We start from the raw sequence: 27,102 nt of genomic DNA on the forward strand, positions 1-27,102 counted from the left end.
AAGAGTACTGTGCAGTTGGCAGTTATAACCCAGTGTTTAACGTAGTAAGCAGTGTACGTACACTACGATACACAGCACACAGAGCTTATTGTCGTCAACACTCAGAATTTCTTTTAAAAGTAAGTTTATTAGTTTTAAAACATAGTTATACATACAAGTTATATCAAATGTTTTATAAGTTACACATTATATAATTCATCTTATTTTGATAATAATGTTATTATATTTTCGCTCTTTTCTTGTAGACTGATCTCACTGTTTATATAATATATTTTCGTTTCTCCTGTTCATATTTAAGTCCGCGTTTCTTTTTTATCCTTTCTTATTGTGATTTTAGAAAGCTTATTTACTTAATTGATCAATCTCGATATCTACTGAAAATAAATAAATGTGATTTGATTTGCGTAAACACAATATACTCAGTTTGTGTCAGGGGCGTATTCAGGACTTTGTCCAGGGGGGGGGGCTCCACACCTGTAGGGGCATGAAAACCCCCTGAAATCAATAGATTTCACTGGTCCAGGGGGGACTTAGCCCCTGAACATGCCTCTGGTTTGTGTACAAAAAGACAGTTTTTTAAAGACAAAAAGACAGTTTTATCATTTTTCTTGCAATACATATTACATCAGTTGTTTGCTATAATTAAATAAAACATAAAACATGTTTGTACCTGTACCTGGTACTTGACTATTGACTAAGTTTGAAAATTAGAATGAGAAATCTGAAATAACGTGATAACGTAAAAATATTTTTATGAGAGAAATTCAAAATTTATGGCCTGGACTAGGTATATATCGAGAAGAAACCTCTCCGAAGATTGGAGCACATACTCCATGAAACACAGTGTCTGAGGATGTTAATCTCTTTTGATTTAATAATAAATTGATTATATCAAATTTATTAAGTATACAGGGAAAGACAAGGGGTGCTGAGCCTCCTCCTAGACCTATGATTTTCCCATGCGTGACTTACCAAGTGGCAACTTTATAAATGTGTAATTTCCCAAGCGGCAACTTCCCAAAGGTTAGGTTAGGGCCCTCTGATGCGCCGCAGGCTGCAATGGGGCCGAGCGCTGCCCTTATTAACCAAATATCGAAAACTAATCGTATGTTAGTTAAAGTTAGAAAATTTTACGAAATTTAAATACATAAATTTTACTAAAAACGATCTCATTTTTACGCAAAATCTACGGATAAAATCACGTAAAATCTACCAATTAATTTCAGTATATTTTTCGTAAAATTGGCGAATTGTTTACGTATACTTTCGTACTTTTAAATGAAAACCAAAACCTTTCCAACTTTTCACAAATTATTCGAAAATATTTACGTGTTTTTTTTTTTGAAAAAATTTACGAATTTTACCTAAATATTCCGATTTTTTCTTATATATTCTGTAAATATTCTGAATTTTTTCATAAATATCACGTAAAATTACACACAAAAATGTAAATTGCTACAAAAAATTGTGAAAATGAAACATGCTTTCTACCTACTAATAAAACTATCATATATACCAAGAGGAAACCTACGATCTGTACAATTTTTACATTTAACCTAAAGAAATAACCGGAAAACTCGTAAATAGGAAGATGACTTAATAGCCAAATTTAAGTGCAAAGGATATTGTAACACATCATTTTTACAAGACACTGTAGGCCATAAATACATCTACCCCATTCACTGTAAGTCGTCTTTGCCAAACCCCTCTCGGAGACACGTATTCTAATCTAATCTAATTAAGAAATGGGTCTGTTTACAATTCACTGGAGCAGTTGGGCTATTACAAAAGTCAAAGATTGAGTCTAAAAGTCATTCTTATATTTTTGAGTTTTCTGATTTTCTCTGTATACTGCAATCATGAATCAATTGCTATTATAAACCTTGAGTTTAAAAAATGTTGTTGCTTTAAAACATTATATATTAATATAACAAATATAGATTAGAAACAAACGCAAATATTTAAACAACGTGTCACGAGATTACGACTGGAAACCGTACCTGGCGTTGCCTGTGGAAAAACAAAATTTGAAAACAAAATTTTGAAAACATATATATGAATGTCTTGCTTTATTATATAGATGAACAGTTTTATTGAACGAAGTATTTTACTGAACGAAAGATTTTATTGAACGACGTTCAGTTTAACCCTATCTCTGCTGGGGTACTTGAAAACCAGGATATGCTGGGGGGGGGGGCCAATTGACCCCCCCCCCCCTCTAAATCCCATGTTTGATGTCCAAATATGACAAATGATACATCATTGGAAAGCTCTTGTGCTCTACTTTCAGAATCTGCAAAAAAATTGCAAATTTGCAAAAATTGAATTTTTTATCGCAAAATCCAGTTATATATTAAAAATGTTTGCAAAAAAAATTTGTCCTAAAAATGAAAAATTATACATTTTTGAAAAGCCCTTGACCATGCCATTTCAAATATTTGCAAAATTTTAAATAACCTGATTTTTAATCAAGAAAAACTAAAAATGTGCAAATTTCCTTTAATAGGTTGTTTGCAAAAAAGTTGCAATTTTTTTTCGCAAAACTTGTGCAATTCGTTTCCTTATGTCAAAGGCTTTCCAAAAAGCTAAATTTTATCAAAATCTGACAAGTGGAAGTGGGTCAAAACAAAGATTTAGTTTGTTACAGGAAAAAGCAGTCATTCAGGCAGTGTGCCTGAGGACTCAGGCAGTTAGTGTTAAAGCCCGGTTTTAGGCCTAAAGGAAGGCCTTTGGGTATGTAGGAAAAGGCAAAAAATTTCAACAGCCTCAGACCAATACTTTTTGAGTTATGTAAAAAAAACTACAGGGGGGGGGGGCAAATTGACTCCCCCCCCCAAGCAGGAATAGGTTTAAAAACGAGCATAATTAATCCAAATTTTGAAAACGAACTAATTCAATTTTTTTAAATAATTAAAAAAGCGAACGAAATGGTTCGGTCATGAATGATGAACGAACAAAATTTTAAAAAGTTGAACGTGCCCATCTCTATCTATAACTGATTGGAATAGATTCCTCTCTTGGAACATCTAAACAATAATTATTTAAAATCAAAGAATATTTAAACATGAAACATGTTTTCTAAGTTGTTTTTCTTTTCTTACAATTTGTCAAATTTAGACCCTGACAGAAGATATCTATATATATACTTTGCTTGTCTGTGTGATTGTTTGTTATAGTTATATATATAGTTATATATATAGTTATTTATAGTTATATTTATAGTTATATACATAGTTATACATACAAGACATGTTATTTAGTGTTATTACTATGGTATGGTTCAGGTTTTCTGTTTCCATGAAATTGGGGTAATTACACACTGATTAGAAATGCTCAACCTAAGTTTGAAAAAATAATTAAGTTGCTGTAATTGTTTCTGTTTTTTATTTTGTTTCAAAAGGATTATTGTGAATTAAATGGAGATTATATTATTATTATAATTATTGTTAAATATTTGAAATTGATGTCCAATGTATGTTCAATAAGAGATTATATTAATATTATAATTATTGTTAAATATATGAAATTGATGTCCAATGTATGTTCAATAAAAGAGATTATATTATTATTATATTTATTGTTAAATATATGAAATTGATGTCCAATGTATGTTCAATAAGAGATTATATTATTATTATAATTATTTTTAAATATATGAAATTGATGTCCAATGTATGTTCAATAAGAGATTATATTATTATTATAATTATTGTTAAATATATGAAATTGATGTCCAATGTATGTTCAATAAATTTTGCGAAAACGTCTAGATGTCTCAGCCCTGTAATATTTTTTTTCTTCAAATTTTACTATATCCATCCTGGTTAACTTCTCCCAACTAACTCTGCTCATCAGACTTTTTTTCTCCCTGATGTTTTATAGTTTCGTTGTCACAGCGCGGGCATTTTTTAGATAACAACTAGGGAAAATAGACACTTGCTCGATACACAAAAAGTCGGGGTATAACTTTCCAAATTCAAAGCAGACACATTTGACATGATTCAAAATGCATTTGAGGAGAATGATAAAGACATAACAGCTGCAGTGGGTTAAAAAGGAATATGCGTAATGGAGAGTGTTGCAGAACAAGAAAATGTCTGAGCAGGAAAAATCCACGAATTTCCCACAAACAGTTCACACAAATGAAAGTTTCTCAACCCAAATTAACAAGGTTTCTTTGTAGATGATTTTCAATGAGTTTAACATCATGATGTGGTGCTCTTAAATCAAAGTTGTAAAGTACGGTTTGAAAAATTTGCAAAGATTTAGACAATTTGTTCCAAAGATCCTAGGAAAAGATACTAAAGTGTTTGCTGAAATGTGGATTGCAACTAAAAAAAGCCAATTGTCCAACAGATTATCTAATCGACAAATTTAACTTGTATAAAAATATAGAAAGAAGAAGAAAAAAATTACATATGGCTGAGATTTTTAGAAGTACCTTAAAACATGTTCGCAAAACTATTAATCATACCTCTTACAAACTTATTTTCTCCTAAAACAAAAACAATAACTTTGGTACCGATACAGTGTATGTACATGTATTTGATTTTTAGTATTTAATCTAAACCTTTGACTGTACAGTGTACAAACGACTTTAAATGTATTAAAGTGGATTATTATGAAGTGGATTAAATTTGTTGAGATTTATACAACTTCTAATATTAACAATTTAGTTAAAATATATAGATACAAAATTTTACTTTGATTAGGTTTCATAGTTCTAATTAAAGATTAAAGTGGGTTTAAACAAAGTACGAACAAATATTTTCAGACCTTAGCAACAAATTATTTTAAAAAAAGTCTAAACTTTTGTAAATTTTCTTTGGATAAAAAACTTTATAATTGATTATTCATTTGACTTTTACAGGTTAATATGCTGTCTTAAAAATGGCTGATTATGTCTCGGTACTTCGAGATTTGTCTGGTTTGACAGAAAATGTCGTCAAGGTATTTGGCTTATTTTAAAAAAGATTAGATTAGTCAAAGTTAAAATTACCTATTTTTAAAGTACGAGCTTGAGTTTCTTGAGTACATAAACAGTCGACCATATTACTACAGAGAACATGTTGTAAAGAATGCAATATACAGGTAAAAAATGTTGAAACTTTTAAAGGGAGTGTTCGCGAAAAATGAAAGGGGGTATAGGCTTAGTGCGATAAAAAAGCGCTTTTTATCGCTACTAATCTTACTTCTATCTGTTGCGTCTATAAGGAGAAAATTGTTAAAGACGTCTCACACCGAATAACTTAGCGGCCATACAAATTGAGAAAATTGCAATATACGACTTAGACCGTAAAGAAACCAATTTAATTTCAAACAAATCATTCAGATATTACAACCTATAGTCATCGATTATCTTTCGCCACATTTGTATATAGTTTATATTTTATAATATTTTTTTAATTAATTTGTTTATTTCTCTTGTCGCTTGCGCTACTATCTAAGAATGCCGCACACCACTAATAATTTTCGAAATCCGTTGAAAACGTTTTCTAAAAAAATAAAATTTTATAAAATATAAACTATATACAAATGTGGCGAAAGATAATCGATGACTAAAGGTTGTAATATCTAAATGATTTGTTTGAAATTAAATTGATTTTTTTTACGGTCTAAGTAGTATGTTGCAATTTTCTCAATTTGATATCCCAATCAAGTGTTTAACATCTCAAGATTAATCTTAATTAATTCCATAACATTGAATATACAGATATTTCAATCAAGTGTTTAACATCTCAAGATTAATCTTAATGAATTCCATAACATTGAATATACAGATATTCCAATCAAGTGTTTAACATCTCAAGATTAATCTTAATTAATTCCATAACATTGAATAGGAGGCCTTCAATAATTTCGAAAATTGATAGTAATCGTTGTAACCTTTTAGCCCCCCGGTCAAACTGAGGTAAAATGTGCGAAAGATTAAAATTTTATAAATTTTCTATTTTTAAATTTTCATACTTATGCATCAAAAATAAAACTAGGGGAGCTACAAGGTCACAAAGTTGTACCGGTGATGTCGCAAAGATTAAACCTTCTCCTTCAGTCTAGTTTGGTTGTAGATGGGCAGGATTGAAGTGATAACGTGATGCTGTATGTGTTATAACAAATAGTATTTAACTCTAAAAAATCTGAATTATTCGTTAATTTTTGTAAATTTGATAAGTTAAGGATTTATGAATAGTCATCGAGAAACCATGTATTTTAATGATCTTGTACCCGAAGTCGGATTTAATGAAAAACTAGAATAGTCAAACTTCTTCTCTTGTCCGCTCTATGCAACACTAGCTCAACTAGTTTTAATTATTTATTAATTCTGAGTTCTGAAATCCATGAACCATTTCTATTAGGTACGAAAAGTTGTGGATTCCTTTCATTAAAAACTTCTCTACTTCACATTCATCTGATCTAGAGTTTTCTCCGCCTTTCGACATAAGGTTAGTTTTGAACAAAAATTAGAATTATACTGTGTACATTTTAATAATTGGAGGCTTTGGGGAATTTATTTTTACTTTAGATTATGTTTACTCAAGAATTTAAATTCATTGAAGATCGATTATAAAAGCTTTATTGGAAAAGTAATTGGCGAAATTTTTGTTATCAAAGTCACTACTCAAATATTAGGTCTTTTGATTTATCAAAAATCCGATCATTGTTTATTGTAACTTAACCAATTATCAATGTCTAACGTGTACAATGTACATTTAAAAAAATGCAAAAGCAAAAATTGGTTTGAAGGTTATTTAACTCTGTGTGCATATAGAGAAATATATTTGCTAAGAGCACATTCCACTTTTTGGTCAGATTTAGAGATGCTCTATCTATGAACTTTCGGTCAGATTTAGAGATGCTCTATCTATGAACTTTCTTACAATCTTGATAAACAGATTTGGTTATTTTATTAATAAAATGCTTCTACAGTTTTTTCTGCTATTTTCTACAAAAGCATCCCATAATTGAAAAAAATGATGACCGTTTCAGACCAAAAATAGGAAAAATAATTTTTAAATTTTGCCTTTCATTCAAAGTCCCATTAAGATATGTGCTGATCGAAATAGCGTATTTGTTTAACATGATTTCAAGATAATTAACTAAACGTTTTGAAATCTCTAAATCTGACCATGTCCATGGGAGAAGCACGTTAGATTTAGTTCTTTATGTGCAAATTAACCAATATTTGGTAAAAGTAAAAACATAAAATGATCAGATTTTTTGTACAATTTGATAAATCCTAAAACCCTGATATTTGAGTAGAATTGAGTACTTTTTCTATATCAATCATATGTTTGAGTTAATTCTTCTCACTATTTTGGAATTCAAGTACGTAGAATATTAATTGAAAATATTAAAAGATGGGTTTGGCACGTCCATATGTTGGCCCCGCAGATGTACATACAGGACCTCTCTGCATCAGAATTGGGTCGAACGATAAACCACGAGATTGGAGAACTTTTTGGAGTCAAGGTTAGCATATAGATACAGTGGTACCCATAAGCGATGAGACTTTGATGAAACTCTTTACTTCTGACGATCTGAGAGTTAAATTCGGTCTTTGGCTATGATGACGTCCTAATGATTTGGCAAAGAAAGCAAAATGTTTAAAGTTGATAGGGATTAGGGAACCATCAAAGTATGAAAAGGCTTGATAAAATCCGCACAGTCGTCTCATCCTTTTTGGGTTATCATTTTTATAGATAGATAAAATAAACAAATATTCGTGAGAGATTTTCATCGAAGTAGAACTTGAAAAAAGCTGCCTTTTGCAAGCCAGTAAACTCTGTGCATATAATAAACGTTATTCGTATTCGTAAAGAACCTGTAAAATCTTTCCCATGGATATTTAAAAGATGAAAATTTCCCTGTATGATAATTGAAGGACTGCAGTTTGGTTTTGGTGAATTATATTGACGTAATAAGCCCAGGGGTGTTAGAAATATTTTTAGCATTTTTTTAAAAAACGTCCAACAAACCTAAAAAAGTTTAATTTTGATAAAACTTTGTGTTCTGGGTGATTGCATATATTTATAGAAAACTTTCTTTGACCGACATGTTTTTTCTAAATTCACTTTGTTAAGAATTTAAGTCAAAATAATTATTGATTATTATTGCTTTATATCGAGTAGATATCCTTAAACATACCGATGTGAAACCTTTCTGCAAAAAAAAGTTGCCAAATCAAACAAAATTTTTATTTTGAACAAAAATATTTAGAAATTATAAAGAAGCTTTTCTGGGTTGCACTTTCATCTAGTTTTGCATTATTTTCATTTGTATTAATGAGAGATTCTGTTGATGGTTTAAAACTAAACAGCTGATGATTCATTGGAGGGAGGGATTGCAAAAACACCAATTTGTAATTCCCAAATCTTTTTATGAAAAGTGATTGTAACAGGGTATACAGAGTACTTCAGGGTACAGGGTTCTACAATGTACTGCAAAGTACTGGGCTTTACTGGGGTATACTGTTGAGGAGGGGGTACAGGGGGCTACTGCAGTGTACTGGAAGCATTGTGGGATACCTTGGGTACTGGGGGGTACTGGGGAGTAATACAGGGTACTGGTCGAAGACGATAAAAGTCGTCACTTAATTTCCATGTGTATTGGGACACCCTGTATATTCTGAGCAGGAATTATCCATGGTTTGTTATTGTTTCAATCGTCTTCACATCTAATTCAAATATTTTAAAAGTTGTAGAAATCTTACCCACCAGAATCAGATTGTTTAAATATATTAACACTCCTTTTAGGAGTTGATACTTAAAACTTTTAATCATAATCACAGCTTGCATTAGTTTTATTTCGCATATTTGGTTTATTTGGTTAATTTGGCATGATTTGGTTTATTAATTACATATGAATTTGCAACATTATTTGACATCAGAAACGGTAGATTTCTGAGAAGCAATAATTACAATGTTTAAAATAATGAATCAAAACAATTATGCCCATTAAATGAAGAATTTTTAGGAGAAAGAAAAGCGTTCTTTGACGAAAAGTCTTTGGAAAACATTTACCAAGGAATCATATAATCTTGACTTTGAGGCTGGAATGGATTCCTTAAGAATACCTAAATATAAATCCAAGTTTAGATACAATATTCTAGAGGCTAGCAAACGGCAACAGGAATTCTTCTATCAGGTATATAAATTTTTTATTAAAATTGACCAAATTCTTATTTTTTAAATATCTTACTTATGTTCACTTAGGTTTCCTTACCTCATTATAAAACGTCAGAATTTTTGGTGAAGTCAATAAGGTAATTTTTCATGCTTTGAATTCCATGATTTTTCAAAGTATATTTTTTTTTTTGCAAAATGTCTTATTCAATTTCTATCATTTCTTTATGTTTCTTGCATTTTGATAACCATTTATTTTAAGATTCTAAACGGCACAGCTATCAGAATCAGAAATAAACTGTATTTCTAGGAGGGATCAGTTATATATGAAATTTAAATTCAGTTTTACATTTTTCTCGACCAGTGTCCGAATTTAATGAATTTATGCCGCGTCTCAAATCCCCCAAATCCGGTTTCGATTGAGCGCCGGCTTAAATTTTGAAAAATTCAATTCAAATTTAAGTGTAACCACCAAAATTTGAGCCGCGGCTTAAATTTAAACCGCGGCTCAAATTCTTTAAATTCGGCCTCAAAACTGTCTCTGGTAACTTTCAAATGGTCTTACTTAGTATATTTAGCCAGTGATATTTTGGCTGTAAAAAGTTACATGTTATCCATTTTAAGGCGATACGCTCAGTTCCTGGCGCTACAAAAGCTGTTTCCAGATCAGTTTCTTGTTCCATGTTATGATATGGATATTGTCTGGCACACACACCAAGTAAGTTAGTGTATCTCTCTCATTGTGAACAATGTATCATCAGTTAAAAGTCAGTGAGTTAAAACTTTTGAATCCATTTTCACTCGTTAATTGCTATCTTATACTGTTTTGTTGGTCTATTTACTTTGAATATTAAAATATAAAATGTCTTTTTAACGCTATTTTCGACGGATTTTAAAATAGAAATCACCATTTGAATACAAATATATGTCGATACTTTGTTGTGTAGTTAGTGGTGGGGAAGTAAAATATTGTTTGTTTTTTCATCTATTTTTTCATGGCTTTTAAAAGAAATCATCTCGAGCCGCTCAAAATGAAATGGAACTGAAGCACTGATCTCAAATTCTCAATGCTTAGAGTAACTGGATGTTGTTAGGTTATGCCTGTGATGTATGCAGAAGATATGCTACGTATACTTGGTAGAAATCTTGATCATGATGATTCTGTAAACGATCGTACTCCGGGATCAAAACTATCAACGACCAGTCAAGTATGTATACACATTGAACGAGGAAAATAACCTAACATAAATACCATACCAAATTCTTATAAGGAATTCATGTGTTTATTCTTATTTTTTAAACAATTTGAATTCTCATACCTGAACACATTGTTTAGTGTTTTATCTGCAGTAAGGTTTTTTTATTTTTAGAGGAAACTTTGCAGGTTTATTCAATAAACCCCAGAGAGAAACAAAATTGTATCATCAGGAGTTTAGAATAAGGGTGTCCTATTAAACAGGACTGTTGAGAGACGTCTTTGATCTTTGAAATAATTTGCGACTTTCTTTGTACACACAAAAAAAAACATTTTAAGAGTGCCAGGACTAGGGGTATTTGTGACTATTTAAAAAAAATTTCACTTGTAATATTAGATTGAAGAAGGAATGCTGCAAATTATTTTAAAGATCAAAGACGATCTTCAAGTCGTCTCCCAACTGTTTTGTGGGTCACCCTTATGTAGGGGCAACTGGAGGGGGGTATATCTTCAAATAAAAGATTCTTTTTTGGTACGTGTTTCTCTTGGAAATAAATTTGCAAAAACTTTGACCTGTTGTTGTACCTGTAGACTTGTATTCTGATTTACATCAGCCCTTAATAACTTAAAATGTATCGGGGTTTATAANTAAACCCTTGGGCTAGTCGGGGGTTTAAATATAAACCCTTGGGCTAGTCGGGGGTTTAAATATAAACCCTTGGGCTAGTCGGGGGTTTAAATATAAACCCTTGGGCTAGTCGGGGGTTTAAATATAAACCCTTGGGCTAGTCGGGGGTTTAAATATAAACCCTTGGGCTAGTCGGGGGTTTAAATTGCCAAATTGTTTCTAATGTTTTTGTGAGTAAGTGACATTTATTTTTTAAGAGCTGGTTTTAACATGGATCTGCACCTATAGTTTTTAGATTAGTGAGATTAATGAAAGTTGTTGCAAACCCAAAAACCTGCTTTTTATAAAGGAATAGAAATTTTAAATATAAAGCCTAGAGCTTACCCTTTCAAAACATTTTCTTTGCAATTATTTTTGTTATAACATCAATTAAATTTCATGCTTTACAATTTACTAACAATTTCAGTCTACTGTTTCCCTGTGGGAGAAAACTTTCAATGAGAAGTATGCACAAGCAGGTGAGTGGAAAGAGTTAAACAACTATTTTTAATAAACATTTAACTGGCTTCATGGTTTGGGGGATCTTGAGATTTTGAATTAGGGTGTTCAACCAATTTTCAAAAATGTGCGTACTTTGCATTGAATTATAATCTCATTGAAAAATAAATTTAGGTGCAATGTACCGTGGGAAACCTCCCAATGGAAGGCTCAAAAGTTTATCAACAGAACAAAAGGAAAAAACCTATAACGGTTCTCAACAAAGTAAATCTAAATAACTCTGAAAGTTTTATACCGTCTCGTCTTTAAAGTGTCGCAACGGTTTGCTTTTGGTTTTACTTCACCAGCTCACGTATACTTTTGTGTGGCCCTAGACATTTTAATTTAAAAGAAGTAATTGGCAAAATATTGCTCGATTTTGCGTGCACATCTTGGTTAACAGTGAGCACATTAAAAACAATCATCGTTAATCTTCTAAAGCCTTCATACTTTTTTTATTCTTAAATGATGATTTCAGATTTATACATTTTTCGTACAAAATCAGCACTTTCGTCTAATTGAATAGATAGGTTTGTTTATATTAAGGTTGATCTACTAACTAGTGAGTTTGCTGACGTGTTGATAACAAATGTCAAGTATTATTTATATTTACTTTTTAGCTTTTTTTGCTATGCCGAAATACATTGCCGTGAGTTTTTGAATTCAGTATCTTAATATCATTAGCCTTACTCATTTATCATCTTCATGTGATATTAGGATTCTTAAATTTAAAATTGAAGAGATTTAAAAAAAAATATTAATTTAATCAATTTTAGCCGAAACTGTTTAAATGCCATATGCATTAGTTTTTACTGAATCTTAAACCCAAAGATTTAAAAAAGTTTAAATTTTATTCTCAAAATTATTATTACAGATACACATTGTACAGTACAGTGCAACTTTAACATTGCATTAGAATGATTGCTGTATTCTGTCTTTCTCTCATTGTCTGTATTGGAATGCATTTTATTTCAAACAATCTGCACTAAGAGATTTTTACTTTTTACAATTACTAATCACAAAATCATTCATCAAATTTCATAATTAAAAGAGAGAGACCGAGATTATTCCAAAACATTCTGGTCACCTCTTTATTTAAAGCTATAGCTTTGGAACCCAGCGTTGCCTGATCTAAACTTTTCGGTACTAGTACAAAATTCGGTCCCACAAACGTCGGACGTAATTAAAGTCGGACAGTAAAAACGGGAGACTTACAAACGTCGGACAGTAAAAACGGGAGACTTACAAACGTCGGACTGGTACAAATGTCGGAGTGGTATAAACGTTGGACTGAGACAAACGTCGGACTGGTACAAACGTCGGACATGGTACAAACGTCGGACGGGTACATTTAAAAGGAAAAACGTTGGACTTTGATTGAGTTAAAAAAAGACCATTGCTATAAGAAATAAATTAAAAATCGCTCACTTATTGTGATGAAAATCAAAGACAACTAAATAAAGTTTCATTCTTTGAAGGTAGCACTGTATAAAACAACAGACCTGAAAGGAGTTGAGTTCAATATTCACAAACTTTGATGTTTCAATATTATATCTTTGCAACGCGATGTCGTATAACCTATAATATTTCAACCTATGAAATCTATAAGATCTAACAGTTTAACATTGAAAGTATCTAAGGTTAATACCATTACCAGCTTGCAAAGATATAAGGATGAGAATATTGGAGTTAGTTGCAAGAACTCAGTTCCTTAGGGTAGATTGTTATTGGACCAGTCGATAAAAGAAAATAACTTTTTTTTAAAATTTTTGAAATTCAAATAATTTTTCTTACTTAGTCCTGGTCTGACGTTTGTACTGGTCTGACGTTTGTACTAGTTCGACGTTTGTCCTGGCCCGACGTTTGTAAGTCTTAGGTTTGTACTGTCCCACGTTTGTATTAGTCCGACGTTTGTGCTGGTCTGACGTTTGTACTGTCCGACGTGTGTATTGTCCGACGTTTGTACCAGTCCAACGTTTGTTCTAGTCCGACGTTTCTCCTGGTCCGACGTTTGTAAGTCATAGGTTTGTACTGTCCGACCTTTGTACCGATACCAACTTTTCAAATAAAATTCAACCGACTTTGAATTTATACCTACTAAGCTGAGAACATTCCTGTGGTTTAACCGAGTTCCCAATACATATTTCAGGCAAATCGGTAAATTGCTTTCGGACTTTCGGGACATACAAGCAAACAAACAAAAAACCAAAAAGATAGACATGTACAGTGCAGTGGTACGGTTATGGGACACTTTTCCTTTGGGCTGGTGAATGTATATACTGTATAGTGTCTCGGGGGGCCGTAGGGGGGGGGGGAGTGCATCTATAGATCACTTTCAGATTACATTGTTTTAGTTGTCAATTAGAAGATTCTAAGTACGAGGATTACGTGTTGAAGTCAGCAACATTGCTCTTGAAAAATAGGAAACATGAATATTTCATAAAATATATAATCTTTTACAGATTTGTTCTTAATCCTTTAAATTTGATTTATGCCTCTTAATTATTTATTAGTTATAACTCTATGTTTTAAAAATGTTCATTTTTATCGTTGGCAGGCGTGAACCTGGTAATTATTCTGATGAAAAATCTGGTCAGTAAGTTTTTTTATTTTTCGCGAAAAAATGCAAACTGAGGTTTAAATGAACCAATGTTTGGTTGGAGAAAACAATCAGTACTATTTTGGAATTCTCATAGTCCTTGAGCCCCCAACTTTAATTTAATTGGGTTCGCAGGCACGCGTTAAGACTACTTTCACGAATTTTTGGCTTTGGCGATTGATTGATAATTTTTCTTTTCGTTTATTCGGTGAATATTTTATATAGATTAGAAGCTGGTTAGTTTTACAGACACTTCTTTTGAAGCAATTGTTATTTACTCAAAGAAATGTTTAATTTTCATGTAATAAAATTTGTTGGAGCACCGGCACTCTGCTTCAAATTCACCTTAGCAGAATCATTCTTCAAATTTGGTTGAAATTGATGTGAAATTGATGCCAGTGCTCCAATACATTTTGTTAGAAAAATTGAAATTTCTAAGAGTGTTTGTGTAACTTTTCTACATTTCTTTTTCTTCCAACGTATGAATAATTTTAATCTTTATGTGCAGTTGGGAGTTATGCTTTCAAAAATGGAGGTGATCCAGGAGATCTTCAACCTATTCTACAATCTAATGTTACAATAAGAGTCTGCAAATTCTGGATTCCACTCTTACGATTTAGGTTGGAGAAACATCTAAAAAGTGCACCAGTGTTATGATTTTAAGCAACAAGCAATTTTAAGATAAATGTAATTTATAATTGTCTAATTCAAAAATACAGACAAATATTTATTAAAGAAAATTACAACTAATCTAACCCAATTTCAATGGATGAAAGCCCTTTTGTCAATCTAAAAATAACTAACCTACAACTCTTTCTCATTAGATTGAAACTGGAATCCCCAGAAAGACCGTTATGCTGCTTGTCTCTGGGGACAAGAATGAAAACAATAAATTCTAGCTCGGTTTCTTGTAATAAAGAGCTTGAAACTGCGGGTGATAAATGTACAAGGTATCATTTTCTTTACTTAAACCTCTTCTAAAATAAAGTTAAACTCAACTTATTTTACAATCTCTGAAAAGGGTTGATTTGGCATAAACTACAAATTTGTGCCGACATTATTTTAAGACAACTGGGTTTCGAAACGACAAGAATCCTGAAAATTAATAATATTTTTTATTATGATTTGAAAAAGGTTAACAATCCTTTTCTTTTTAATGATGAGTTGAGTTTTCAGGACTTTTCTTTATGAAAAAAATGTTACAAGCTTGAAGCCTGTCTGAAGTTATTTCAGATCTCTATTATAATTTTTAGGTTTACGTATCCAGATGGTCCGGGTATTATCCTCCGTTGCAATTTGTCCTTATTGCAAATGAGCAGGTAAAATTTTTTTCTGTAAGTTTGATTTATGCAATAAACAATTGTTTTAGATTACCTGTTGACACATGGTTTGGAGTGGAAGCTGGAGCTTTTTACGATTGTATAATTCCTGAAACTATTGAAGAACTATGGGGTCCTATTCCATTGGGTAAGATAGATAAGATGAGATATTTATTGCTAAAAATAAACATAAAAGTTGAAATATTACAGGCAAAAATGTGCAACCAATTATATATATTGTAATAGCAATTAGGTGGAGAATAGCATTCGCTGTATTGGGTATTATTCCCGCATAATTATACGTTTACAATATGATGAATATTATTAGGTGTTGAAAGTTTACAATAAGTCAGGTATTACTAGTTTAAAGTAGACAGTAGAGAGGGTTTGTAAATTAATTATTTACCAGATATTTAAGATTTTGTCTCAGATTATTTCTTTGGAATAAGCAATGGGCATTAGCTAGATTCGTTTACAGAAACTTTTAATATTTTTTAACTTTTAAAAGTTTTTACGACAATCTGAGAAGGCTCCAACAATTTAAAATTGTATTCTGTAGAAGTTTGTTAATAACAAACATGAAATTTGTTCTCCTAGGTGAAAATATGAGGCAAAAACGAACCAAAAACTAACGTTTTAAAAACCTGAAAACTATAGTTCTGAAACGATCGTTCTTGCCTTACATTTTCACCTAGGATAACAAATTTGTATGTTTTATGAACGCAAACTTCTACAAAATACATTTTAAAAAGTTTGAACCTTCTTATATTGTCGTAAAACCGTTAAAAAGTCTAAAAACATTTAAAGTTTCAGTAAAAGGAATCTGACTATTGCCCATCCCTAGTTGGAATACAAAACTATAACTTTTCCATGTATGCAATTCTTCAATTAGCATTAAAGTGAAGACGATTTTAATGTAGTCGCATATTTCAGGAACCCTGTATTTATGAATTTTTCTTTTAGAAATTTTACCCCAGGGAATAGACAACACTTGTCGAGCTGTCACCCACAGGTATTCTGTTTATCTAAAGGAATTGAGTCTTTGCCACAAACTCTGATTTTCTAATCCCAATATCGTTGCAACCCAATAACGTAGACCTTAGATATTTCAAACTCTGAATTTAAATAGATGAACTAGTCTACGCTTAAAATATAAAAGGTTCACATAATAAGATTGCAAAGATATATGAATTAGATTTGAGTTTGTGGTAAAGACTCAAATCCTTTTGAAAATATAACCGCTTATACCTTAGCAGTACATTTTTTTAAATCCTCAAAATTTTAGAAAATTTTAAACTAATTGTCAAAGTGGAATTTATAGAATTTAAAAAATGTGCAACTTGAACAGCAAATTCTTTAGGTTAATTAAGTTTGATGAAGAGTTCTCTAAGATGTCAGTTTTCATCATACACTCCCTACCTTTGGGACTATCGGCTGTACAGGTTTTATTTAGATTTTACTGTTAGTGTTAAGGTTTGCATAAGGATTGCATAACGTTGTAAAAATTCGCATGTTACCAAAATATTTTGAAAAAAAACACCAATCAAATTTAACTTTTTCCTTGAAAAGCTAAAGGGATTATACCTTTTATTGTAAAGACAAGTAAATTTATGGTTTTAGTTCTAACCATTAAATGTTATGGCCTAAAAGAAAAACTATTGATTTGTTGCAACAAGACATTTAAAATCGTCTAGGAAAAGTCACAATATTTGGGAACCTTCATCAAGCTTTACAAACTTTTAAAAGATATTATATTGACGTCCCAAAAGCATATTTTTTAGGTTTTTGTTGGTGATCAGATGACAATAGTTGGACATACAGTAGGAGCTGCAACTATAGGTCCTTTGCTACAAACTATGAAGCTAGATCAAGAGGTACGTTTTATTAAAGACAAAATACAGAAAGCAGCGAGTTTTTATAAATTATAAGAATTATTCTTTTCTATAAGGAAGAGCATTTTTCCATTTTTTAAGCTGGTACCACATCACAGATTTTTTAACATGTTAATAATATACATTACATTTAAAAATGCGCTGTTTCTCTTCCAAAACTCATTCGTTATAAACACGTTAAGAAATTGATGGTTTGCTTTGTTCCTTTTCTCAGTCTAAAATGTATATCATTATCGAACAGCGACAACAGATTGTATACATGAAATTACAGACGTGATATAAATGTAGAACCATACAAATCAAGAACTCTAAATTATTAAAAACTTAATATGTAGTTTAAGAAAACAGCTTGGCGAGCTATGGTGCTGAAGGACAATGATGGGGATGTTGGTATCCTTGTGGCTGGCTGGGTAGGGATAATCAAGGGTGTTAAAGGAGTTCCACCTAAAGGACGCCAGTAAGTTTGAAATATTAATTAGACAAATAATAAAGTATTGTGAATTCAAACTAAAACCTAACAGTGTGCTGCATAAATAATAGTTTATGCGATGTTGCTTGTCTGTAGAGTAAAAATGTTGGAATTGCTTTCTGGAAAAGTTTCGATGGTAGATTTTCAATTTTTAGCTAAAAAAACTATATTTTTTTATAACAGCTTTATAAAATTTAGGTTTTAATGAGACTGATGTAATCAAGTAATGAAATATTTTCAACATAAAAAAAAGATAGATTACCAGATATTTATTAAAATCGTCACAATCAAGGAAAACTTTATAGAAGAAAGATCTTTTATCATAACAGTTTAAAATTCCTCCTCGTTTCCAATATTCCATCCTAAAAATATATTGAATGATGTTCAGCAATTCTTCACTCTTCACAATAGACGCAATCTATTACATTCCTGAGCAACCAAAACTCAAAAGCGTTTAAGTTTGACCCTCTATTTCTAAATATGATAATTATATTATTATTTTATTATTAGAAAAGGAATACCTGGGATACCTGGAGACCCTGGGTTCTGCAAGTTCCACTACCTAGATCTTAGGTATGAAAACTAGACAACAGTCAACAAATAATATTCAAAGCATAGAGTAATAAAACGAAGAGGTGAAGATAGCTCAAATGTACACAACCGACCTGTTTATTAATTAATTAATAGACAGGTCGGTTGTGTACATCACGATATGTTTACGTATCTAACACTGTATAGAGCGATCGTATTTCTAAGGAGTGGTTTAATGTAGATTTTTGAATATTAGTATTGATAATTAGATATATTAGGTCGAAAAAATGTAAAAAATAATTTTTGTTTAAAACAAATATCAAAGTGTGACACACGTTTCTACACCCATTTTCAAGGGCTTTTCAAAACTACAGTTTTCAGATCTGTAGCTTTAGTCATAAAAAAGTTATGGGCTATTTAAGATTTTTTACATACTCTGGTTTTTTATCGCCCAGCAACCTACCTTAGGCATAACAAAATTACCTAAAAATCCTTTAAATTTCTATNTCTGTTTAGGGTTAGGAGCTCCAGGTCATCATCGCTGTTTCATCTTTGTGGGTAACCCTGCATACACTATCATGTTTATGATAAAGAGTTGAAGAGAAGAAACAATAAAAAATGTTTGATATTTCAAACATTTTTTATTGTTTAAGTTAAATTCATGCCCTAGAAACTTAATATTTTTGACAAAACTTTTAGCTAATAAATTGAAAACCTACAAATTTGAAAATTGTCAAATGTTTGCAGTCAACATCCTCGAATTCTCTTTAAATAAAGAAAGAAAATCTAAAAATTGGTCAATTCCATAAAATCCCCCTTTAGAAATACGATCGCTCTATATACAAGTTTACAGCGTTAGATACGTAAACATATCGTGATGTACACAACCGACCTGTCTATTAATTAATAAATAGACAGGTCGGTTGTGTACATCTGAGCTAAGCTTCACCTCTTCGTTTTATTACTCTAGGATTCAAAGATGGGGAAAAGTCTAGTCGAGTGGTGTTGACGGTTGATGTTAAATAAGAATAAATTTAATGTGTCTCTTCATTGAGGAGAGGAAGGCAAGCCTCAACAATTTCTCGTCCGAGCCACATTCTCCTCGTCCGAGCCACCTCGGAATTCTCGTCCTTCGATTATTTTGTGTTAAAAGGTTTCCAATTCTTGAAGATAAAACTATTTTTTTTAATCTGCCCACGTTAGGGCATAAAATATGGATGGATCAAAGTATTGCAATGATTATATCATGTTAGAATCTTCAAACCCATGAGAATGATGTCAAACTTTATATAGGTAAAACTCAAATCTCTTCTGCCTCCGTAATGGCTAACCTTCGAGATATAAATAAATAGCAAAATATTTGGCATACCTCTGCCTATAATTTCCCTCTGCCTCTGCCTATAATCTGTGGTTTTCACTAGTTTACAAAAAAAATTGAAGTTTTATTAACTCGGAATTATTTGTGGCATTCTACATCAGGAATATCTGAAAATGCGCGTAAAAAAGGTGAACATTTTTAAAGACATTAAGCTTGAAATCTTTAATTCAATCAAAACTTTTTTTCGATTTAATTATTTGTGGCATTCTTCAACAGGAATATCTGAAAATGCGCGTAAAAAAGGTGAACATTTTAAAGACAATTAGCTTGAAATCTTTAATTCAATCAAAACTTTTTTTCGATTTACAAAAATTTTATATTTCATTTATGCCGTAACGTGGCCTGATTCTTTAAAAATAGTATTATCTGGGAGGATTAGACACTTAAAAAAATAATATTGAAAGGACAAGGATTTCGAGGTAGCTCGGACGAGAAAATGAGGAGAATGTGGCTCGGACGAGAAATTGTTGTGGTTGGCCTTCAATAATAATTTTTTTTTCTCAGAAAAGCGTGAAATTGTTGATGACTTAAAATTTAATTTTCTATTTTCCGTGAGTAACTGAAAATAATATTTTTATTTTAAATCGTACATATCTATGCTGAACATCAAATATTTGGGATTTTAAAGGAAGATTTACAATAATCAGTTTTCTGGTTTAATTATCACAGCATGCTAAAGCAGAAAAACGCATATTTCTCCACCGTTGATGATCAAATGAAATTTCAAGGGAAATATTCAAATCAGTTTCAACTCATGGACTGTACGGTTGTCCATTTATGATAATAATAACATAAAATGAAATATAAGATTCATTATGTGAGCATTTTCTTCCAGACAGACTTACTGTCATCATAAAATAAAATAAAAGATTTCTAAGTACATGTTTAAATAAGTTAATCCTTACCGATTATTTTAAAAATATTTAAAGAATTATTTTCAGTCGTTAATTTCTATAACTGAAGGGCCATGCTTTCTGTTCACAAAGATTTAAAGTCTTAATAGCATTTTTTCTCATTCAATGAAAGCAAAAATTAATAATTTGTAAAGAAAAATATAACTATCACAGCTATTAATTGTCCTCCTTGGGGTCATACTCGACGTAACTATGATACGTTCAATAATATAATAGAATAAAGGATTATTGTCATAAATAGAAAGTAAGGAATATTGTCAAAGATAAGACTTTTTTTATACTTTAATTATTTCTCTACGCAATAAATGTTAAAGTCTTTACAAACTTCAGGAGTAATTCTCAGACGTCATTTCAAATGCCTTCAAATGTTGTAAAGTTATACAGGTATTATGGTTATATAAAAATTTAATTTTTTATTTAAATTTATTACTTAAAATGATATTAGATTGAAATATTTGTAAATGTTATTTCAGGTTTTCTTACGAGAAGTTTGTTGTTAATTTAAGCAGTGGAGTCTTTGAAGCAAAAGCGGTGGGTCATTAACACTTGGCACATTAATCTGCCGTCTAATATGCAATAGGAACTCTTTGAAAAGTTGAAGTAAATGTTGTTAAATTATTAAATTGGACGTTGAAGACTTCATTTTGTGTCAAGATATCCGTTTATTACTCCAAAGTAGGGATGGTTTATTTTGTTATTTTTTCATAAAATGTTTTATAATATTTGAACCGATTTGTAAACCGAGTTTATAAAAATAAAGAAATTTTAAATTTCAAAATGATTATTGATTAATGAAAAAATAAAAATAAAAACTTTTTTATTAATTTTCGGTTTTTGAACTAAACCTGTTTTTATTTTGTTTTCCGTTTTAAAACATAAATCGTTTTATTTTGTTGTAAACCCCTTCTAGTTTAGTTTCATTGTTCTTGTAATGCGTTAAAGCCATGAAATATTTATTATGGTTTTTAAAACTTAAAAAGTTCAAAAAAAATCTATAAAATATGAAAAACACACTCTTACGTGCATGTAAAAATTGCTTGATATATGTAAATCTATTAAAGAACGAAAGATTCTAATTATTAAACATTCTGCGTAAACCCTTGTTCTTTATTTTTCTCCAATTTTATAAAGAAAAAAGTCATTTTTACATGCGTTTTTCTCAGGGTGAGACAAAGTTACTGGAAAAGATATGTCTGGGGTTTGCTGCCAGTACACTTTATCTACTTGTACAACCCGTACCTGATGATATTCATAAAGTTAAAGCTCAGGTTAGTTTACTATCCCTCCCCCCTCTCCGCCCAGTCTTCCCATGTAGCAAATCTTAATGAATCTCAAACCTTTTCATTACATTTAGACTCGTTAAAATCTAAAAATTGTCTCACATAAACGTTTGGTATATATCAATACATGCATCTAAACATTTCCTCCGACGGATTCAATTTATTGTAATCTTTAGTGCGCCCAAACTAGCCTCACAGGAAGTCCACAAAGGAATTGAGTTTTTGCCACAAACTAAAATCTTCTGATTCCAATATCTTTGTAATCTTATGGTGCAAAACTTTGATATTTCAAACTTAGACTATTTAATTTATAAGTATTAATAGTTTGAAATATCTAAGGTCTACGACATTGGATTACAGAGATATAGAGATTAGAAAATAAGAGTTTGCGCCAAAAACTCAACTCCTTAGCCCCGGAAATAGAGTTTAATGAAGTATATGATTATCAAAAGTAAATATCGGGAAAAGCATGAGAATCAATTAAAGATACTGAGAGAAGTAATCTGTTTGTTGTGAAAGAAAAATGTTTGTCGATCTAATAGGAAAATGGAACTGTGGGTGTATTTAAAACTAAATTCCAAATTTTCTTTTCTTCCTTTTATTCTGTCACATCGGGTTCTTTTTCCAGGCTCTAACCTTAATTTAGAGCTACTTCAAACTACTTAGTTTCCTGGAGCTTTATTTTAATACTTTTATTTAATCTATTATGTGTAGTTTCCTTTCTTCTTCTTGTTAACTACCAATACATTTTTAGCATCACACATGTATGTACAATTCCGATTTAAAATAGAAAATATTAAGTTAGATTTTCAGTTTTTTAAAAGTATTCGTTTAGACTTTATACGAAATTTGGAATAATAAAATTTAAAAACTATCTTGACTTTAGTCCAACGTCCCTTTTTTTCAATGAATAAATAAAAATATTTTTGATACTCTTTGTCAAAATCTTTGTTTTATAAATATTATGAGAGTTATGTCGATTAAAAATTTTAATGTAGTCATACAAACAAACAACAGCAGTATGTGTAATACACCTAGCTTTCATGTTCATTAATGTTGAGCATTTTAATCAAATGATTTGATTTGATTTTTGTAAATTTGGAATATAATTTGGTTTCAACAAAGAAATGTATAACCATTATTTAATGATTTCTGTGTTCTTCTTCAGTGGGACAAGAAACCTAAACGAGTTAAGGCTGTTAAACCACCATTCCTGGACAATGGAATGCTAAAACTGCTTCTTTTAGCTGGTAAATTTTTTTTCAAATTCTTAAAAATTTTATAAATAAACAAATCATTTTTACAGATATATTTTTTTGGAAACCTAATTCTGTAAGATGACTCCCTCTATCTCGCATTTTAAATATTTGATATCTGCAAACCTATTCTTCAATATTCAGAGTGCATTTCAGATAGGAATACTAGTTTTCCTAGAAATGAAAATATCTTAGCAAATTAATATTTAACATAAATTCATGTCAATACTCTTTAAATTGAATGATCTGAAGGCTGAATACAAATTTTTACCGTAAATTTTACTGCATCTACAAACTAAATGATTTTGTAAATAAAGAAGAAGTTTACATGCTTTGCAGCTACCAATAAATGTCATATAATTTAACATTACAAGAACCTTATACAGTATATACAGGGTGTCCCAATAAACATGGAAATTCAGTGTAGAATTCGATATCGTCGTTTCAAATAATTCTTTGATCTAGTATAGTGATACCTACTGAGAAAGCTGTAATCTGCAAGAGTTTCGTCTGCTTTGTTCACATTTTGTTTGTTTATGTTTTGACGGCATACGGTTGTACTGAGTAAAACAAGAAAATTACAGTATACAAACAGAGTAAACTTGTCCGTCTTCACTGTTTATCTTGCGAAGACATTATTAGACACATCTTTACAGTCTTTTACCCTTTTCATAAAATTAACTCTAGTAGACAAAATAATATTATAGCTTTTGAAATTAGGTATTACAATGCTAATTCATAACAAAGACGATATCGAATTCGTCACTGAATTCCCATGTTTTTTGGGACACCCTGCATATATTGTTGTAGGCTGGACAGAGAGACGAAAAATTCCCTCAAACCGAAACTTGGCAAAACAGAAAAAAAGGTAAATCTCTCTTTTAAATCATGGATTAATTAAATCACTAAAGCATATAATTTTTTTCCTGAAAAGTTAACACATGTAATTTAACCTTTAAACTTATTTAAACTTGTTAATAATTCTATATAAAGGGATTTCTCGCCTATGTCAAAGTACTCTTTATACAACAGTTTTGTGGATTAGGGACACTACTTGTTTTATCGTAAGAATTAAAGCTGTTAGAAAATAATTTTATGCTAATTACATGAGACATTTTTAGAAGAAAAAAATATATAATTTAATTTTAACAAACTGACTCATAGGTTGGATCCACCAGTCAAACTTCAAAGAAGACTACGTTTACTTCCATGTTGTTACCTGAATTGCAAAACGATTTTTTAAAGTTCTCGGTTGAATATGTTTTTAATAGATCCGGGTGCAGTGGTGGTCTGATTATGGCTGGTTGTTGGGGTTATGGTTTTAATGGTGGTGGAGCCTGGCTTCCTGTACAGGAGAATGGAGACGGTAAAATATTAATAATGTTTTTTGTTTGCTTATTTATTACTATCCTAAAAACCTAAATAAATGAAAAATTACGCTCCTTTTTAAGAAACAATTGCTTTTCAATTTCCTTTTTCCCATCGGTCTCCTATTACAGATTCCTTATCAAATTTTGGACCAATCGGTTTAGCGGGTTTGACGTTAAATGGATTCAAACAGACAGACAAGCATAATATATAACAAGATACAAGGCTTCGATTTTTCTAGTAACAATTTCAGCTTTTAACTTTTTTCTTCTTAAAGCCGAAATTTTTCTTCTTAATTGTAAAATGCAAATTTAAAAATCATTTTTTCCAGGACAATTTTTCGACTTCGACCTTTGTCTGGGTCATGTGGGTTACCACAAAAAGTTTGGTTCCGATCGGTAAAGCTGTTTAGACATTTATTTCAGATGAATAAGTTGCCACTNCCCCCATTTTTTAGATAAAGCATTTTTCTGAAAGTTACTTTTATGATTAAAGTAAATATCTCTTCTATTCCTTTTTTCTTCTGTTCTTGAAGTTTGAAAGTGAACTCAATTTATTTTCCATTACATATTCATAAGCATGTTTCTAAACCCTCCATAATTTACAACTTTATCGTTATTTACCCCACATTAAATTCTTCAAATATCTCCTTCTCATTTTTAAATGTATCTCTTTATCTTTAAATATTTTTTTCTTCTAATACTTTTTTCTTCTCCAGTTTTTTAGTGATAATTAGAAAACAGGGGAATTATTTTTTTTCTTTAACAGATGTTGCCCAAGGTTATCTAAGGAATTGAGTCTTTGTCACAAATTCAATTTTTTTTAATCCTTAACTCTTTGCAACCAGATGATTTCACCTTTGATATTTCAAACTTACATTATTTGATCTAACAGCATTCATAGTTTGAAATATTAAAGGTCTACAACATGGGGTTGCAATGATATTGAAATTAGAAAATCAGAGTTTGTGGCAAAAACTCAATTCCTTTGCAAGGAAATTTTTATAAATTAATTGCATAGTAAAAAGTGAAAGGAGATTCCAATCATTCCACTGTTTTCTGGATGGCACTTTAAATAAAACTTCTGCTCTCAGTTTTATTACACCATCATTACTTGTAGGATTCAAAAATGATTAAATTAAAATAACCATTTACACTGTCAACAAACATACAGTGAGACCATTAAAACTGCGGAAATGGAAGAAGACATTTAAGGAATGTTTATTTATGTACTAGATGTTGATATAAAGTATGGTTTAATTTTATCATGCTAACGTGAAACTCAACTTATTAAAAAGGTGGATTTGCCTTGTGAAAGTTAAAACTTGAGTCTTGTTTTCATATTCTACAGTGTTATTGGTCTGCATGTATTAACTGGTTATATTAAAAAAAATTTTACCCATTATTAAGGATTTATTTCAAAAAAGGAGTTTAAACAAATATATATGTTGGATACATCAAAATCTAACCAGTACAAGCTAAAAAGTAAAATTTGAATCCATGAACTTGATTATTTCTTGTTTTTTTTAAGGTGAATTGGATGGAGGGTTTGATGTACCTTCACTAGGAGATTTTGGTGTTGAAGATGGTGGATGGATTGGTGGGGATGCCGGATGGGATGGTGGCTTCAGTGGGGAAGGTGGTGATGGTATGGATGGTGGTGATGGAGGATGGGGAGGCTGTGGAGGATGTGGTGGTGGAGGCGGCGGAGGATGGGGCGGAGGAGGCGGTGGAGATGGAGGTGGTGGAGGAGGTGGTGGAGGAGGGGATGGAGGTGGAGGTGGAGGAGGTTGTGGGGGTGGAGGAGGTTGTGGAGGCGGTGGGTGTGGCGGAGGAGGAGGGGGATGTGGAGGATAGTTTGAATGATTTTCATATTATTTAGAGAGAAAAAAAAATAGAATTATTTCCATAATTCTACTCTCTTCCTCCACATAATAACATTTTACCAAATTTATTAGAAGATTTATGTGTTTGCACCAGCATTTCAAAAAATAAGAGCTTTTGATAATCAGAGAGGAATTGCTTATATTTCAGTTTTTACAATACAAAATTGAATCTTATATATACTTTACTTGTCTGTTTTTCTGTTTGTTTGTATCGAATAAACGTCAAAACGGCTAAACCAATGGGGCCCAGTTTTTTTTGTGGGACCTCACGTGATCTCAGGGAAGGTATATGGATGACCAAATTTACAAAAATTTGCTTCGAATAAAATTCGATTTTTGAAAATTTTGAAAATCAATAAATTTTTTTTTTAATCCGCCAATTATTTTGTTGTTGTTTTATAATGTTTAAAGATAAAATGTTTGCAAATAAAATGGAATTAAAGCCTAGTATTGAATATTTCAGTTTTTCATATTCAAACTGTTTATCAGAAATTATCTAGCCTTATTATTAGCATAGCATAGACTCTAGGGATAGCTCTGGTAGCAGCTCGAACTATAAGTAAGGCTAGCATAGCAGATACTCTGGGAATAGCTCTCGGAGCAGCTCGAACTGTAAGTAAGGCTAGCATAGCAGAGACTCTGGGAATAGCTCTGGGAGCAGCTCAAACTGTAAGTAAGGCTAACATAGCAGATACTCTAGGAAGCAGCTCAGTTCCTAAGAAAGGCTAA

At 31.1% G+C, this 27,102-nt stretch overlaps 1 protein-coding gene across 1 annotated transcript; it reads left to right on the forward strand.

Annotated features, from left to right (window-relative positions):
* Positions 1 to 27,102, forward strand: LOC111711114 (uncharacterized). Its single transcript, XM_023485367.1, has 31 exons — positions 1 to 119; positions 4,871 to 4,950; positions 5,012 to 5,091; positions 6,357 to 6,443; positions 7,359 to 7,470; positions 8,974 to 9,144; positions 9,213 to 9,262; positions 9,747 to 9,840; positions 10,217 to 10,330; positions 11,412 to 11,463; positions 11,618 to 11,679; positions 12,029 to 12,078; positions 13,837 to 13,905; positions 14,040 to 14,074; positions 14,590 to 14,701; positions 14,906 to 15,031; positions 15,335 to 15,400; positions 15,451 to 15,548; positions 16,364 to 16,412; positions 16,761 to 16,842; positions 17,182 to 17,274; positions 17,628 to 17,749; positions 18,272 to 18,334; positions 20,915 to 20,968; positions 21,058 to 21,115; positions 21,748 to 21,852; positions 23,033 to 23,114; positions 23,931 to 23,988; positions 24,392 to 24,486; positions 26,019 to 26,306; positions 26,903 to 27,102. Exons 2-31 carry the CDS (start codon positions 4,891 to 4,893, stop codon positions 27,100 to 27,102), a joined length of 2,787 nt encoding a protein of 928 aa, XP_023341135.1. The 5' UTR covers positions 1 to 119; positions 4,871 to 4,890.

The sequence above is a fragment of the Eurytemora carolleeae genome, unplaced genomic scaffold, assembly GCF_000591075.1.
Source record: "Eurytemora carolleeae unplaced genomic scaffold, Eaff_2.0 scaffold1129, whole genome shotgun sequence".
NCBI lineage: Eukaryota > Metazoa > Arthropoda > Copepoda > Calanoida > Temoridae > Eurytemora > Eurytemora carolleeae.